At 32.7% G+C, this 13,833-nt stretch overlaps 1 protein-coding gene across 6 annotated transcripts in view; it reads right to left on the bottom strand.

Moving 5' to 3' along the window:
* OXR1 (oxidation resistance 1) overlaps window positions 1-13,833 on the bottom strand; it is a 550,745-nt gene that overhangs the window by 66,708 nt on the left and 470,204 nt on the right. For all 6 annotated transcript variants that reach the window (XM_051970977.1, XM_051970973.1, XM_051970975.1 and 3 more), the window contains 2 exons: window positions 11,684-11,836; window positions 9,723-9,907 (listed from right to left, as the gene is read on the bottom strand). In XM_051970977.1, the coding sequence (XP_051826937.1) occupies window positions 9,723-9,907; window positions 11,684-11,836 (338 nt within the window). The remainder of the gene's footprint in view (window positions 1-9,722; window positions 9,908-11,683; window positions 11,837-13,833) is intronic.

The following is a 13,833-nucleotide window of genomic DNA, read 5'->3' as shown; positions in this document are numbered from 1 at the left end:
TGGTTAAATAGGAAAAAAAAATTCTATCAAATACTACATAAGGCCTTTATATTCAACATATATAGGCAATTAACAGAAATATATAAGATTAAAAGCTACTCCTCAATACCCAAATGGTCAGAAGATGTGAACAAATAGTTCTCAAAAAAACTTCAAACTATTCACAACCATATAAAAGAATGCCTGAAATCACTAATAATAAGAGATATAAAAAGCAAAATAAAATAAATCTGAGGTTTCACCTCAAACTTTGCCAACTGGCAGAGATGATAAAGATAGGGCTAGTCATTACCAGATAATCAGAGGCAGATATACTAGTGTATAACTAGGTGGAGATGTGAAATCAGCACCACCCTTCTGAAAAGCAACTTGGAATTACGCAAATAAAGATACTGAAAAATCCATACCTTTTGACCTAGAGATTACACCACTAGACCTCTCCTCCCCTTCCCCCCCTTAGGGCACAGATAACAAGAAAGTACCCAAACTAGACTAAACTATTTATAGTAACATTTCTTAAGTTAGCAAAATTCTGAGGGAAAGAAAGCAAATGCTCATAAATAAGGAAATGAGTAAACAAATTATGTCACCTAAATATAATGGAATAGACTATGACTGCTGCTTTAAGTAATGAAAATTGTTATTGACAAGAAACAAAGATTTACAGGATTTGATGCAGATTTAAGGATAAATGGAATGGCTAAGGAGCGGGAAGGAAAGAATGAAGGAAGAAAGGGAGAGAAGAAAAAAAGGAATGGAGGGAAGAAAGGGAGGGAAGAAGAGAGGAAAAAAAGAAAGGGAGGGAAGAAAAAAGGTAGGAAGGGAGGAAGGAAGGACCAACTCCAATCCCCATTCCTTCCCATATACACGTAAGCACACAGACTTGTTACACTGAATATGATTTCAGACTATTTTGATGTTCTAATTTGTTTTGCTCTTTTTTCTTTAATTAAAAATATGCTATCTGTTCCAACTTTCTGCAAGGAATTGGTGAAAAAAAATGGAAAAAAATTCTGGTGATGTAAAAAAACAAAATAAAGACATCAACAAATATTTTATCAAGAAAATAAAATCAAAGCAGAGTTGATAAGTGACTATGGGATACCTACCTAAATAATCAATAGCAATAGGAACTTTATAACAAAAAAAAGTTACCATATAACTTTGAAGTTCCATAAAACAAGACAATTGCATAGAGTACTCAGAAGCTCTAATCTTGAAAAAGGATACAGGTAAAAATGGAATTTTTTTTTTTAATTAGAGAAGACAGGATTTAAATTATATTTGTTTTGTGTTGGAGGAAAGGAGGGGTGTGATTGTACTCAAATTGCAACTTTAAATCATTAAGATATTTGCAGTCAGTATATTGTATATGCCATACACTTGGTATGTGTGAGTATATTATATATGCAAGCAGTACATGTGTATCTATGTATAAATGCATACACACACACACACACACACACACACACACACACACACACAGAAAGGAATAGTGTATGTCATACATCACTTTATTCCATTTGAGTTTCTTAGTGTTGGATGTTGTTTTGTTTTTTAAAATTCTGTTTCTGAAAAAAAAAATGTTTCACAGATATTATAGGAACAAATTGAAATTACAGGGTTATTCACTGCTGACCAATGGAAAGACCATTGTATTTGGAATAAGTTCTCGAAAGAGTATTCCAAAAAGGAGGGCATGCACTATATAGATTATATAAGGATTTATGAGAGATAGATTAGAAATGAATAAATCACAAAAATGATTTTGTAAATAAAACTGTAGGCGCAGAGGTTTACAAAAATTACAAAATAATACCATACAATACTCTCATAAGAATCTTAAAAATAACAATAGTTGTAAGGACCTCCAAAACTGACCAGAAAACCATTAAGGAATTGAAAGATATGATGATGAAAATCAAAACGCAAAAAAAAAAAAAAAAAATGTAGACAAGATCTTAATTTTTTTTTCTAAAACAAATTTCTTTGAAAAGCAGATTTGTAATTCAAAAGAAAAACAAAAACTGACTGAACAAAATCCAGAAATGAGAGACTGGAAGAACCCATGAAAGTTCTACAAGCCAAAAAAGTGATCTTAAAGATATAATATGCAGAGATAATCTACAATATCTTTCTGTCTTCCAAAACAAAATAAAATGTAAAACCTAAATGACTTATTTAAAGAAATCATATATAAAAACTACCCAGAAGTAATGAAAAAAGTACAAAGACCACAGAATCAATACAATAGGATGCAGCCAGAACAGAATCTTAAAATTTATAATAATCCTAACTCTGGAATTTTAACAGTAAATCACAAATATTATATGTTGTCATTAAAGATCCCTTTAATTCCCTTTACATAGTAAGGAAGAATATCTGGAAAAGACCTAGAAAACTCAATTATGTAAAAATCAAGGGAAAACTACAGAGGATATTAGTTATCTAGAGTAGTGGAGCTACCCAAGGAAAGGATAAAATAGAGCCGAGTATTAGGGTGGCCTGGGATCATGGGAGTGTGGAAGATTTCCACACAGGAGTGCAGGAAGGCAGGAAGACTCTACATAGATATTTAAAAGAAATTCTAGGAGAGAATAACTAAGTTATTCAAAAGAATCTCTTAAAAACAGTTGTGTGTGTGTGTAGGTATGTGGTCTTCTACTCTAGGTTTGCTTGTTTTGTGTCTCTGTCTGTCAGATCTCTTGATTCAAACCAACCAGAATTTTTCTTAAAAGATAAACTTTCAAGAGATAAAAGCATTCTCTAAGTTTCTCTCCCTTGAAGGGATTAGGAAGTGGTCAAGGCCAACCTTTTAAAGATAGTATGCCCAGTCCAGCCTCTTCGAAGAACAATAGTAAGCTCCCCAAAACCCCCATTCCATGCCCTGCAATCAGCCTCAGTTTCTCTTTTCAGTTCTCCTAAAGGTAAGAGATATTCCCTACCCTCTGTCTGGACAGAGATAGTCTCCTGACTATCTTTAGTATATCTAGGGAAATCCATTTTAAAATCTTCCTTCTTTATACAAGCAATAAAATACAAACCATTCACAAGAATTTGTGGGAAAGTTTTTGGGGGAGATTGAAGCCACTACCATTTTGTTCCCCAAGGCCTTTGGGTTCATCTCAGATCTCAAATAGTTTTCTGACATTTCAAAGATTTGGGGGAAGTTTCCGAGTGTAATTTCTGAAGGGGAAGATAAGTTTTCTGCCAAAATTGTAACCTAAATTTATGTTTAAATTTAAATTGCATATGATTAGAATTACTTTCAATTGATGCATCTGAAAATAAGATTTTAGAAATATGTGTGCATTGCTATTAGAAATTTAAATCTGTTTTTGATTTTATTTTAAGTTTCCCTAAAATGGTTATTAAAACAAAGTTGTTGGGTAATCACATGTTTTGCCTCTGTAAAGCTATATAAATTGTCAGTCTTGCTGAATGAACATGTACTATAAGGAAGTTCTATGAAATCTCATGCAATATTATCCAATTATTACCTATATTTAGAATCTTAAGGTTTGTCTTGCTTTCTTCTTCTAACAAAGAAATATACTTAAAGGAGAGAGTTTGTAAAATTTTATAAAAACTTAAAAACAAGGGGCAAGAAAGGTTAAAAGCAATTGATTAGATTAAAAAGACAGTAATAAGTTTGTAATGACATTAACAGAGTCAGGTTTGTAGGGTTGTGCAAGGCCTGCTTTATGAAGTAATAATGCACACTTGACCCTTTCCTGGATCACTTTTTTAAAAGAAAGCAAAGTTTTGTGTGAATTGGGAAAGATAATTAAGAAAAGTGTATACTAGTTATTGCATAATTTCATAGTTTTATTTTAGATTAGTTGGGCCTAGAAGGTGAGGGCTTAGTTCCACCCTTCCTTCCCACTAAGTGTGGCTGCTCCTTAGCCCTGGCTTGAGCCCTTTTTCCTGGGAAAGAATGAAAAACATAGCAAAACAAATCCACTAACTCTGCTCAGACCATCCTATGCACCCTGCTGGTAAATTGAAATTGCTTCCATTATTTAAGAGGATAGATCATTTCTTTAATGCTGAAGATAGATTTAGATAAGAACTTAGATAAGATGCAGTAACAACAATTCTACTGCTTAGATACAAGGAACTTCTAAGAGAAGTTTGTTAAAATTTCTGATTAACTATAACTTCTCTGAGAATAGTTATTTCAAAACCCATTATCTCTACCATGATCTCTGTCTTCAGCAAATTATTTATTTAAATGCATCATGTATGATGACTCAGCTCTCATTCTCAGCAGAAAGTGGTTTCAGAAAATAAGGTTATCACCTCATAATGCAAAGGATTTTGGGCCCCATTTGTTTAGGGGTAACTGGAACTGATTAGTGAATGGATCCTAAACTATCCATTGTCTAAATGGCTCCCCAAGCAAGGAGTTTATTGATCCCAAGAAGAGGGAGTGTCATACAGTTAATGCTCCTATCCTACTACAATAATATTTGAGACAGATTGGGGGACAACAGATTAAGATTTGGATGGTAAATATTACTGAAATAACCCACAAATAATTTAGTTTGATGCTTGTCAAAATTCTAGAATGGAGAGGCTTGACTAGTAATAGAAATTAAATAGTTAGAATAAATATTTGTGCCCTGAGAAAGAGGATTTTATAGAACTGCCTGTCCAATTTGGAACACTACTTGCTATGCTACAAGGGCAGGACTTTTAGAGAATGCTGATCAAAGAATATGGCGAACACATGGTTTGGGAATAATGTAATAAGTTTAGATTTCCAAGGAAGATTTAGAATCATAGTTCTTAAACCACAAATGAAAGTCAAGGGAAACAATAAAGATAAACAAGATACAGAGGATAGAATAGGTAAAGTACTCTATAAAGAGTCTGAACATAAAAGCAATTTCTATACCTGTGTTACTAGTTACCTCATTGCCCAGATAGTACCATTCCCTTTAGGCATAGAAAAACATAAGTTAATTCAAGTGCATAGTTCTCCTGAGGAGAATTGCAGTGCTTTCCTTTCTGTGAGGGAATAAATCACGCTTATTCCAGTCCTAGAAATCACTTAGCTTGCCTTTCATAGCAGAGGGAAAGATTCCAAGGTCTAGGGAATATAGTGGCATGTGCCCGAGTCTGTAATGTAACTGAGGATAGCTCTGGCAATTTCTCAGGGATGAGCATATCTCAAGCAAACCTTGGGTGGTATTGTGGAGGTGGCACTTTCAAACCTATTTTGTCTGGGAACTTACTGAGTACTTGTGCACGGATCCAATTTGACTATTCCTTTAACCCTGGCATTTGAAGAAAAAAGTAAGAACAAATGAGGAAGAATTAAGTCAAAGGTAGTACCTGGTGAATTCAAATATAGAAATAAATTTATTCTGGATCTAGGTCTTTCCTATTGTGGTGAATTACACTAGGGACGCTGTGTTAGCCAACTGGATGCTACAAGTAGGATGGCCTAGGAAAATAGGATGGCTTTGGATATACTGTTGGTAGAAAAGGGAGGAGTTTGTAAGATGATAAGAGACAGTTGCTATACTTTCATAACCAAACAATACTGCCTTCAATGGTACCTTTACAAAAGCTTTGCAGGAACTTACCTTCCTCTCTGAGGAATTAGTTTAGAATTCAGGAAGAGACAACTCTAACCCTATCACTGATTAGTTAAAATCCTGGTTTGCTCCCAGTATCAATCTTCACCTCCCTAATAATAGCTATGGGAATCCTCCTAGTTGTGGAATGTTGTATAGTTCCTTGCATTAGAGGATTGGTTCAAAGATTAATAGAGGGCTCCCTGACGAAGGTGACACCAGTAGGTCCATCCACCAATGTGTAAATAATAGAATTAGGTCATATAAGGTTAATGGTTGAAAGAATACAGAACCAATTTCCCAATAATGAGGAATGGGAACTGATACTAAAAAGATATGAAGGGGAGGTAACAGAAAAGATATGGAAACTAAATCCTTATTAAAAGAGAAATGGGATAAATGTAAGGAGTATGAAAAGTTAGGTTTCCACAATATCATCAAAACAAGATGAAGGAAGGAGTGAAATATCTTTTTAATATATTTCTAAACAATCACCTTGTGAGTCAAGAAACTGGCCAAACAACAAAGTTCCTGATAAAGGGGCCCAGAACTAAAATGGCCCAAATCAGCTAATATTAATAATAAAAGGTCACTAAAGAATATTGTAACTCAGATTTTAAATCCAACCAATTATAACTTGGATTAAAAATGTGACCAATTGTAACTAATTTGGATTAAAAATCCAACCAATTTGAAGTCTCAAAGGATGGATAAAGAACCAAACTCACAATATAAAACTTGTTCCTACTTCATGTTTAGTGTGTCTCTCCTCATGAGTATACCCACTTTCATGAGAATCGATGAATAAAGGATTCTTCTCACTCTACAAGGGCATTGGTTGCAACTGGGGAAGGAGTAGGCAATGGCACTTGTCCTGAGCTTATTCCCTAAATCTGCTAAGTTCCACAGTCTTTTGATAAAAAAATATAAAGTGATGCACCCTGTCTTGGAAGAACTTACTGAGAGATAAAATATGCAGACATATCTATACAAACAAGCTACACACAGGATAAATAGGAAATAATTATTAGAAAGAAAATACTAGAATTAATATATTTAGAAAAAATAAGTTATAAAGCCTTAAAGGAAGCTAGAAGGTAGAGTTGAAGAGGAAGGGTATTAAAGGGATGGGGGATAGCCAGAAAAAATGCTCAGAACTAAAAATACAGCCAGGATTCAATGTTACCAGATCAAATAGTACATGACGGGGAGTAAAATGTAAAAAGACTGGAAAAGTAGAAGATGTTTGACCTTGGAGACAAAATGATGCCACTGAAGTTTATTGAGTGGGGGGGGGAATGACATGGTGAATTCGCATTTTAGAAAAATGAATGAGAGTAGAGACAAAACTAGCGAGCAACCAACAGGCTATTGTAATAATACATGCAAGAAGTAAAGAGAGCCTGCACCATAGCAATGGCAGCATCAGAGCAAAGAAGGAAGTAGAGATATTGAGGAAGTGAGATCAATAAGCTGTTACAACAGATGGGATATGGGGATACAAGTGAGGATGGAGGTGGAGGGATGAGAGACAGTGAGGATTAGAGATAACCCTGAAAGACTGGGAAGATGTCATCTCCCTCTAAAGTATTACAGAAGGGAAGAAGAAAAGAATTTGCAGGAGAGATAGTGAACTCTGTTTTGGATATATCTGGTGTAAGATAGCTAGTGGATTTAAAATTCAAGATTTCTGAAAGGCAAATAAAGATATGAAATTGGAATTCAGCAGAAAGACTGAAGCAAGATAGATACATCTGAGAATCATCAACACTGATAAAGTAATTAAATCCACAGGAGCCAATGAGATTACCAAGGAAGTAGTACAGATCCAGAATAGAACTGTGAAGGACACTGGGTTTTAGATGGCATGATATGGAAGAGGATCCAAAAAAAGAAATTGAGGACTGTTGAGATTGGTAGGAAGAGAACAAGGAGAGAATGGTTATCTTAACAATCTACAGAGAAAAGAATATCAAGTAAGAGGGGATGATCAATAGTATCAAAGGTTGCAGAAAGATCAAAAAGAATGAGAACTGAGAAAAGGTCAATGGATTTGGCAATTAAGATCACTGGTAACTTTGGAGAAAACAGTTTCATTGGCTTGATGTCATAAGTTCTATTGTTAAAGGGTTAATAAAAGAGGACACAATAGAGGAACTTATTATTGACAGGTTTTTTGAGTTTAGCTACAAAGGGCAAAAGACCCACAGTTTCATAACTGATGAAAATGATATGACAATTTCTGTAAAATATGAGACAAGAATTTCATTTGAGAAAATTGGGTGGAAGCCACAGGAGGATTAAAAAGGAATGAAAAGGTTTGGAAAAGTTACTGTGGAGACTATATATCAGTAAATTGATAAAGGAGGTAAGGTAGGATTGTACTGAGAGAGAATAGCAGCAAATAGGGCCTAACTGGTGTTGTACAACACAACTCTGTAGTGAACCAAATGAGAACATTTGCCTATTTTCTCCAACTTTATTCACTAGTACATGTATAGAAGGAAAAGTGGGAAATGGTGGAAGTGATTCAAAGTTAAGGTTTGGCAAAGTATATTCAGTGATATAAGGTAGGGAGGGATTCAAAAAAGAAAGATGGTGTAGAACTGAATCGGTTCATCAAAGGGTCAAGAAGAAGAAAAGAGTATCTAGTAGTACAAAACAGAAGGCGTTGGAATTGAAAAGTCAAGGATTAGTGGTCACAATGCAGATGAAAAGTAGGGTTTTATAATAGAATATATATGAAGAGATGAAAAGTCAACAGGTTATACTCTAACAAGGAACTTTCAGAATTCTTGAACATGAAGGTGGTGCATTAGTGACAGAAAAAAAATCAAAGTAACAAAAAAATCTGTCATCTTTGGGGATGACAGAGATGGAGTGAAAGAACAGCTTATAGTTGGTGAGTAGACTGAAGAACTAAATGGTTAGAGTTCAGATAATTAACTGAAAAGGTTAACACCCGTTATCTTCAAAAGTAAAACTCAGAACTGTATATACTTCAGTGGAAATAGGGGCAAAGGCAGAGTAAATGCTTTAGGAAGGGTTTTTTTTTGTTGTTTTTTTGGGGGGCTGGGTGGGTATTTTGCTACAATTCTTTTTGTAAACTTCATCAATATTGAAAAATATTCAGGATCTCAGATAATTATTTTAATGAAAGCAATTTAAAATTTGGTGTTTATCTTCAGAGTATGCCATCAAAGAGAAAATAAAATAAGCAGAATTTTTAGAGAAGAAATTTTTGAATATACACTTATCCTAATGATGACTATTTACTTTGTCACCTTTTAAAATGACCACACAAACCTCAAGACTTTTTTTTTTTAAAGGCACTGCTGAGAGTATGGAAATAATAAATAATCTTAAGCACAAAAGGAGATTATAAATTCATGGATTTTGAATTTTTATTTTGGCTTGTTTTGGCTATTTTAAAATAGGTTTTATTTTGGCTGTCTATTTAAAAATCATTACCACTTTGAACATGAATTACTCATGCTCCATAAGCATAAGTTCAACTCATAAGAATTGTATTCATTTACCAAAAAAAATAGAATTTCTTAAACTTTCTACAAAGCCATGCTGAATTCAGATGTGACCATGTTTTTCTCCCTCTTCATTTTCCCTAATTTTGAATTAATCCTTTTTAATTCTTCTAATCTTTCATTTCCTCCCTAATCTCCCTTTTCCTTTTTTCTTTATACACACTGTAACTTTCCCTATTCTCCCAATTTCTCCATTATCTTAGTCACACATAAAACTTTCATAAACTTACCTTAGTTCATATTCATTATTATATTTTACTACTATACACAACATATACTTATCCTGGCTCTAACAAATTTTAGTTATAAAATATTTGGTAATGTGTTACAGAATAAAAGGTTGAGGAAAACACTGAATTGAATGTCTTCTACAGGAAATTTTCAACATTTTTTTTTATGATTACATATGCAAATAGTAAAAGTAACCTATATATTCTAAAGTGTTTTATGAATATTCTTATAAATATTGCACAAAAAATTGAGTTAAAATGAAAATAAAGTGCAAAGAATAATAACAAAAAGCACTTAAATAAATGAATAGAGTCATTTCTCAGGATGAATTAAAAGTACAAATATATAGAAATATTAATCTTACATGGGTAAAGATTCCTTTATTTTGCTATCCAAAATTTCTTTGTACATAGCAGCTGACATCACCTCTTCCATTGGACACATGATGCCATACTCCTCACAGCCATTCTCTTGAACCAATGGGTCAGTTTTATGTGGATCAAACATTATATTATTTGGAGTTACTAGCAGTACACCACTGACTGTACCCTAAGAGGAAAAAATAAAGATTCAAGTTATCAAATATTACTCTAGAAATTTTTACTAATAGCCTCCTTATCTTAAATGACTATAGAAAATATAAGAGATGTGTTTCTTAAAAAGATAAGGTGCTCTTTATTATTGTTAAATAGACACCGTTAATTTTTCCTGAAAAATATTTTCTTTGAGAATAAAAGAAAGCAAAAATGATAACTATATCCTTTACCTTAAAAAATAAGCTCAGGGAATCAAATGTGAATTTTGAGATAACATGTGATATCTTAATTTTTGAAAAGCATAATGATTTTGAGAATAAAATAAGGAAGTTTATTTAATATAATTAAGGTCAGTAATGATACCTTATTTTTTTGAAACCCTAACAGTGCCAACACAATGGCTTGCATGTAAGGAATGTAAAATATAAGTATTTGTTGAGTTGTGGATCAAAAATACTTTATGGTAATCTCTTAAAGAGACATTAATTTTAGTATTGCTACATTACAAATCAGCTGAGTGTAAGGTAAATCACTTTATGTCAATAAAGTATATTTACCTCTGTATGAAGCAACTACATTTTCTAGGTAGGCATGCTATCAGGTTTTGGTACAGATATATCCTGATATCCTAAAAGAGATTACAGATTGTACGATTCCAGATTCAGCATCTAAGCGGTTAATGTCCTGGCCCCTCATCAACAAAAATTTTTTCTTGTAAACAGTTAACTAAGAGTACTCACTCTCATGATTCATGATATGAAGGACAAAATACACACACAGAGATACACATATATATAGCCACTGCTTCTGGTTTAAGATTTTTAACATAAGATTTAAGACAAACGATATATCTTTTAAAATAGTATAAGAAAAAAATTAGAAAAAGGTTTTTATTTCAAGAAAAATAATGAAAATTTGCATTTCCAAATTAATAATTTTTATAAAAAATTTTCCAAGAGGAGGCATGAAAGAAAAGATGAATTGCAACTCATTTATATTTGGTCTTAAAGAATATTAGTTAATTCTTTTTTCTTTATTCTCCCAAATATGTAATTCTGAATTTTAAGCCAAACATATCTTATAATTCAAATTGCAGATATTCTGAACAGCTAACAGTATTCAAATATACAAATTGTATACCATTTTCCTGAGACTATTAATGCCAAAATTTGATTAAATTCTCACAGCACATACCAAATGAAGTCATGTTAAGTTGCTAGTGAAAGAATGATTACAAAGATAATTCATAAAATAGATATTTCCTATGTAATTAAATATACTAAAGAAAAATTTAAAGTTTTCTTTTCGGTAACTTGTATAGGCCCAAAACATAATTTTTATAGTTTGAGTTACTTAAAACTGATCCTATTAGTGCTAGATTACCTTCTTTCAGTATACTGAAATCACTTAGTAGTGTTCATGTTATGTAGTTTCTAGGATAATTTTGTATCAACTTAATTCTTTGTCAAATGATTGCTATGTACTCCATGCCATTGCTGTTTTGAAGTTCATATTTGTTAATCATGTTGTATATATCCACACTGTCTCTCCACCAAAATGTAAGCAAACAGTAGAAAAGGATCACTTATATATGCTATTAACCCAGTAACACTTACCTTAGTCTTCTGAGATTTCAAACACTGAAATATTGACAACAAATAACCCAAAGCTAAAAGCTACTTACTACTAAATGACTATATATTGTTCTTTATAAGTGAGTTATATTATAGTAAAACAGAAATATTCAATAATATTCCCTATCAGAATTTAAATAAAAAGCATTTAATACCTTGCCACTGGTAATGTATTTGCAATTAATTTTAAGAAATTTTTCAGTAAATGCTTCTTCTTCCTCAGAAGTAGAAGATACTACTCTTGTTGAGCGAACACAAGTAAAAGCAGAAGAGGGAGTTGTTTCTTTCTGGTGGACTCCATCTGTATCCTACAAAAGAGAAAAAAATGCTGGACCACAAAATAAAAATATGCACAAGATGTGATCAAGTAAAAGTATGATCAAAAAAATTAAATCTAGTAATAACCTCTGGTACTTACAGGGATCTTTTAAGGTCTGCAAAGTGCTTTATAAATATTATATAATTTTATCCTCTTAATCACTCTAGGAAATTGGTACTACTATTATTCATATTTTACAACTGAACAAAGCTGTGTTAGATCTCAAGTGACTTTTGAACTCTTTTTTGACTCCAAGTTCAGCAGGCTTATCCACTATCTGACTATACTTAACCGGGATAAATCTAAACATATATTTCTTAAGTACAAGGTAGAAATAAAACCCTATATAGCAGTTCAGCTGATAATGACCTAAAGTTTGTTGGTTCTCAATTTCAATGAATAAACATAAGGGGAGTGCAAACCTCCAATTTCATTGGTACAGAGAACTTCTGAGGAGCAAATTCCCATTCTATCAATGTAGTCAGCCATCACCTTTGCAATTTATAATATTAAGAGTTGCCTGGATACACCAGAGATAATACTTGCTCAAAGAAATAGGGCCAGCATACTTTCAGGTCTTCCTGACTTTGAGGCCAGCTTTCTACCCATTACATCATAGTACTTTTCCTATGCATTTGCATTCAAAAAGGCTGATTTAATGTGGTAACCTTAAAAATTTTAACTTGTATTTGTTTCACTGTTCAGTGATGTTAAAAATATTTGACTATTTTGTTTCTTCTTTTCTAAATTCTTTAGAAGGCAGTAGACAATTAAATACACTCTCATCCATTTTGTCTTTCAGAACATGGTCTTAAGATGTGTTTTTCTTATAAATTCATGATGAGCCAAAGTTTTCAAGCTTAAAGGTGGAGAAAGAGATATGATGTTTAGGACAAGGCAAATGTGACAGAATGTAACTGTCAAACATCTAAAATAATCACATTGTAGGACAGGAGGGTCCAAATTAGTAAAGGGATCTGATCTCATTTCATGTAAGAAATGGTTTAACTAGGAATATTTGGCCCAGAGAATATAAGATGTATAATTGCCATTATGATAACTGCCTTCTTCACATACTTGAAGGAATTTCACACGTTATAAAAATTCAATCTATTTACTCCCTAGAGGACACAACAAGTTGCAATAAGTGACAAATACAAGTTAAGAACTTGCTTCAAAATAAAAATACATAATGGCTCCAAACTGAAAAGAGCTTCCTTGGGAGATAACGGATTTTGTTTTTCTAGGCATCTTGAAAGAAAAGCTAGTAACCATTTGTCAAGTATCTTTTACATACTGCTTCAACTATGGCCTGCACTAGATGGAAAGAAATTCTGTCCAACTATGAAAACTTTTAACTATATTTAATGATAAACAAGTAACTTTCTAATATATGTACCATTCTTCCTTATTCCACTAAGTGTTAAGTCTTAAACATCACACATCATACAAATGTATTTGCTGTTCAGTAGTTTCAGTTATGTCTGACCCTGTGAGCCTACTGGAGTTTTTTTTTTTTTTTTTGTTTTTTGTTTTGCTTTTTTTGTTTTGAAGCAAAGACACTGAAGTGACTTGCCATTTCCTTCTCCAGCTCATTTTATACATGTGGAACCAAAGCAAACAGGGTTAAGTGACATATCTAGGCTCACACAGCTACTAAATGTCTGAGACCAGATTTGAACTCAGAAAAATGAATTTTTTTGACTCCAGGCCTGGGTATCCTTATCTACTGCACCACCTGTTTCTATAATTAAGCACTTAAAAATGCAAATTAAAAGTGACTGACCATTTATTCTCTTTATGAGCTACATAAATTCTCATTTAAGCTTTTATAGTTGTACAAAATTATGGTCAAGGCTGTATACAATGTTACTAAATTAGTAATTCTGCTTTTTTACTTTGAATTATTTCTAATGCCTCTTTCCATGTAACATATATTTTTCTCATTTGTCATTTTTACATTATACTTCAATTTTTATTCTCCAA

The sequence above is a fragment of the Antechinus flavipes genome, chromosome 1 (genome assembly GCF_016432865.1).
Source record: "Antechinus flavipes isolate AdamAnt ecotype Samford, QLD, Australia chromosome 1, AdamAnt_v2, whole genome shotgun sequence".
Lineage (NCBI taxonomy): Eukaryota > Metazoa > Chordata > Mammalia > Dasyuromorphia > Dasyuridae > Antechinus > Antechinus flavipes.
The sequence above is the reverse complement of the archived record's forward strand: the minus strand, read 5'-3'. Positions and strand labels throughout refer to the sequence as shown.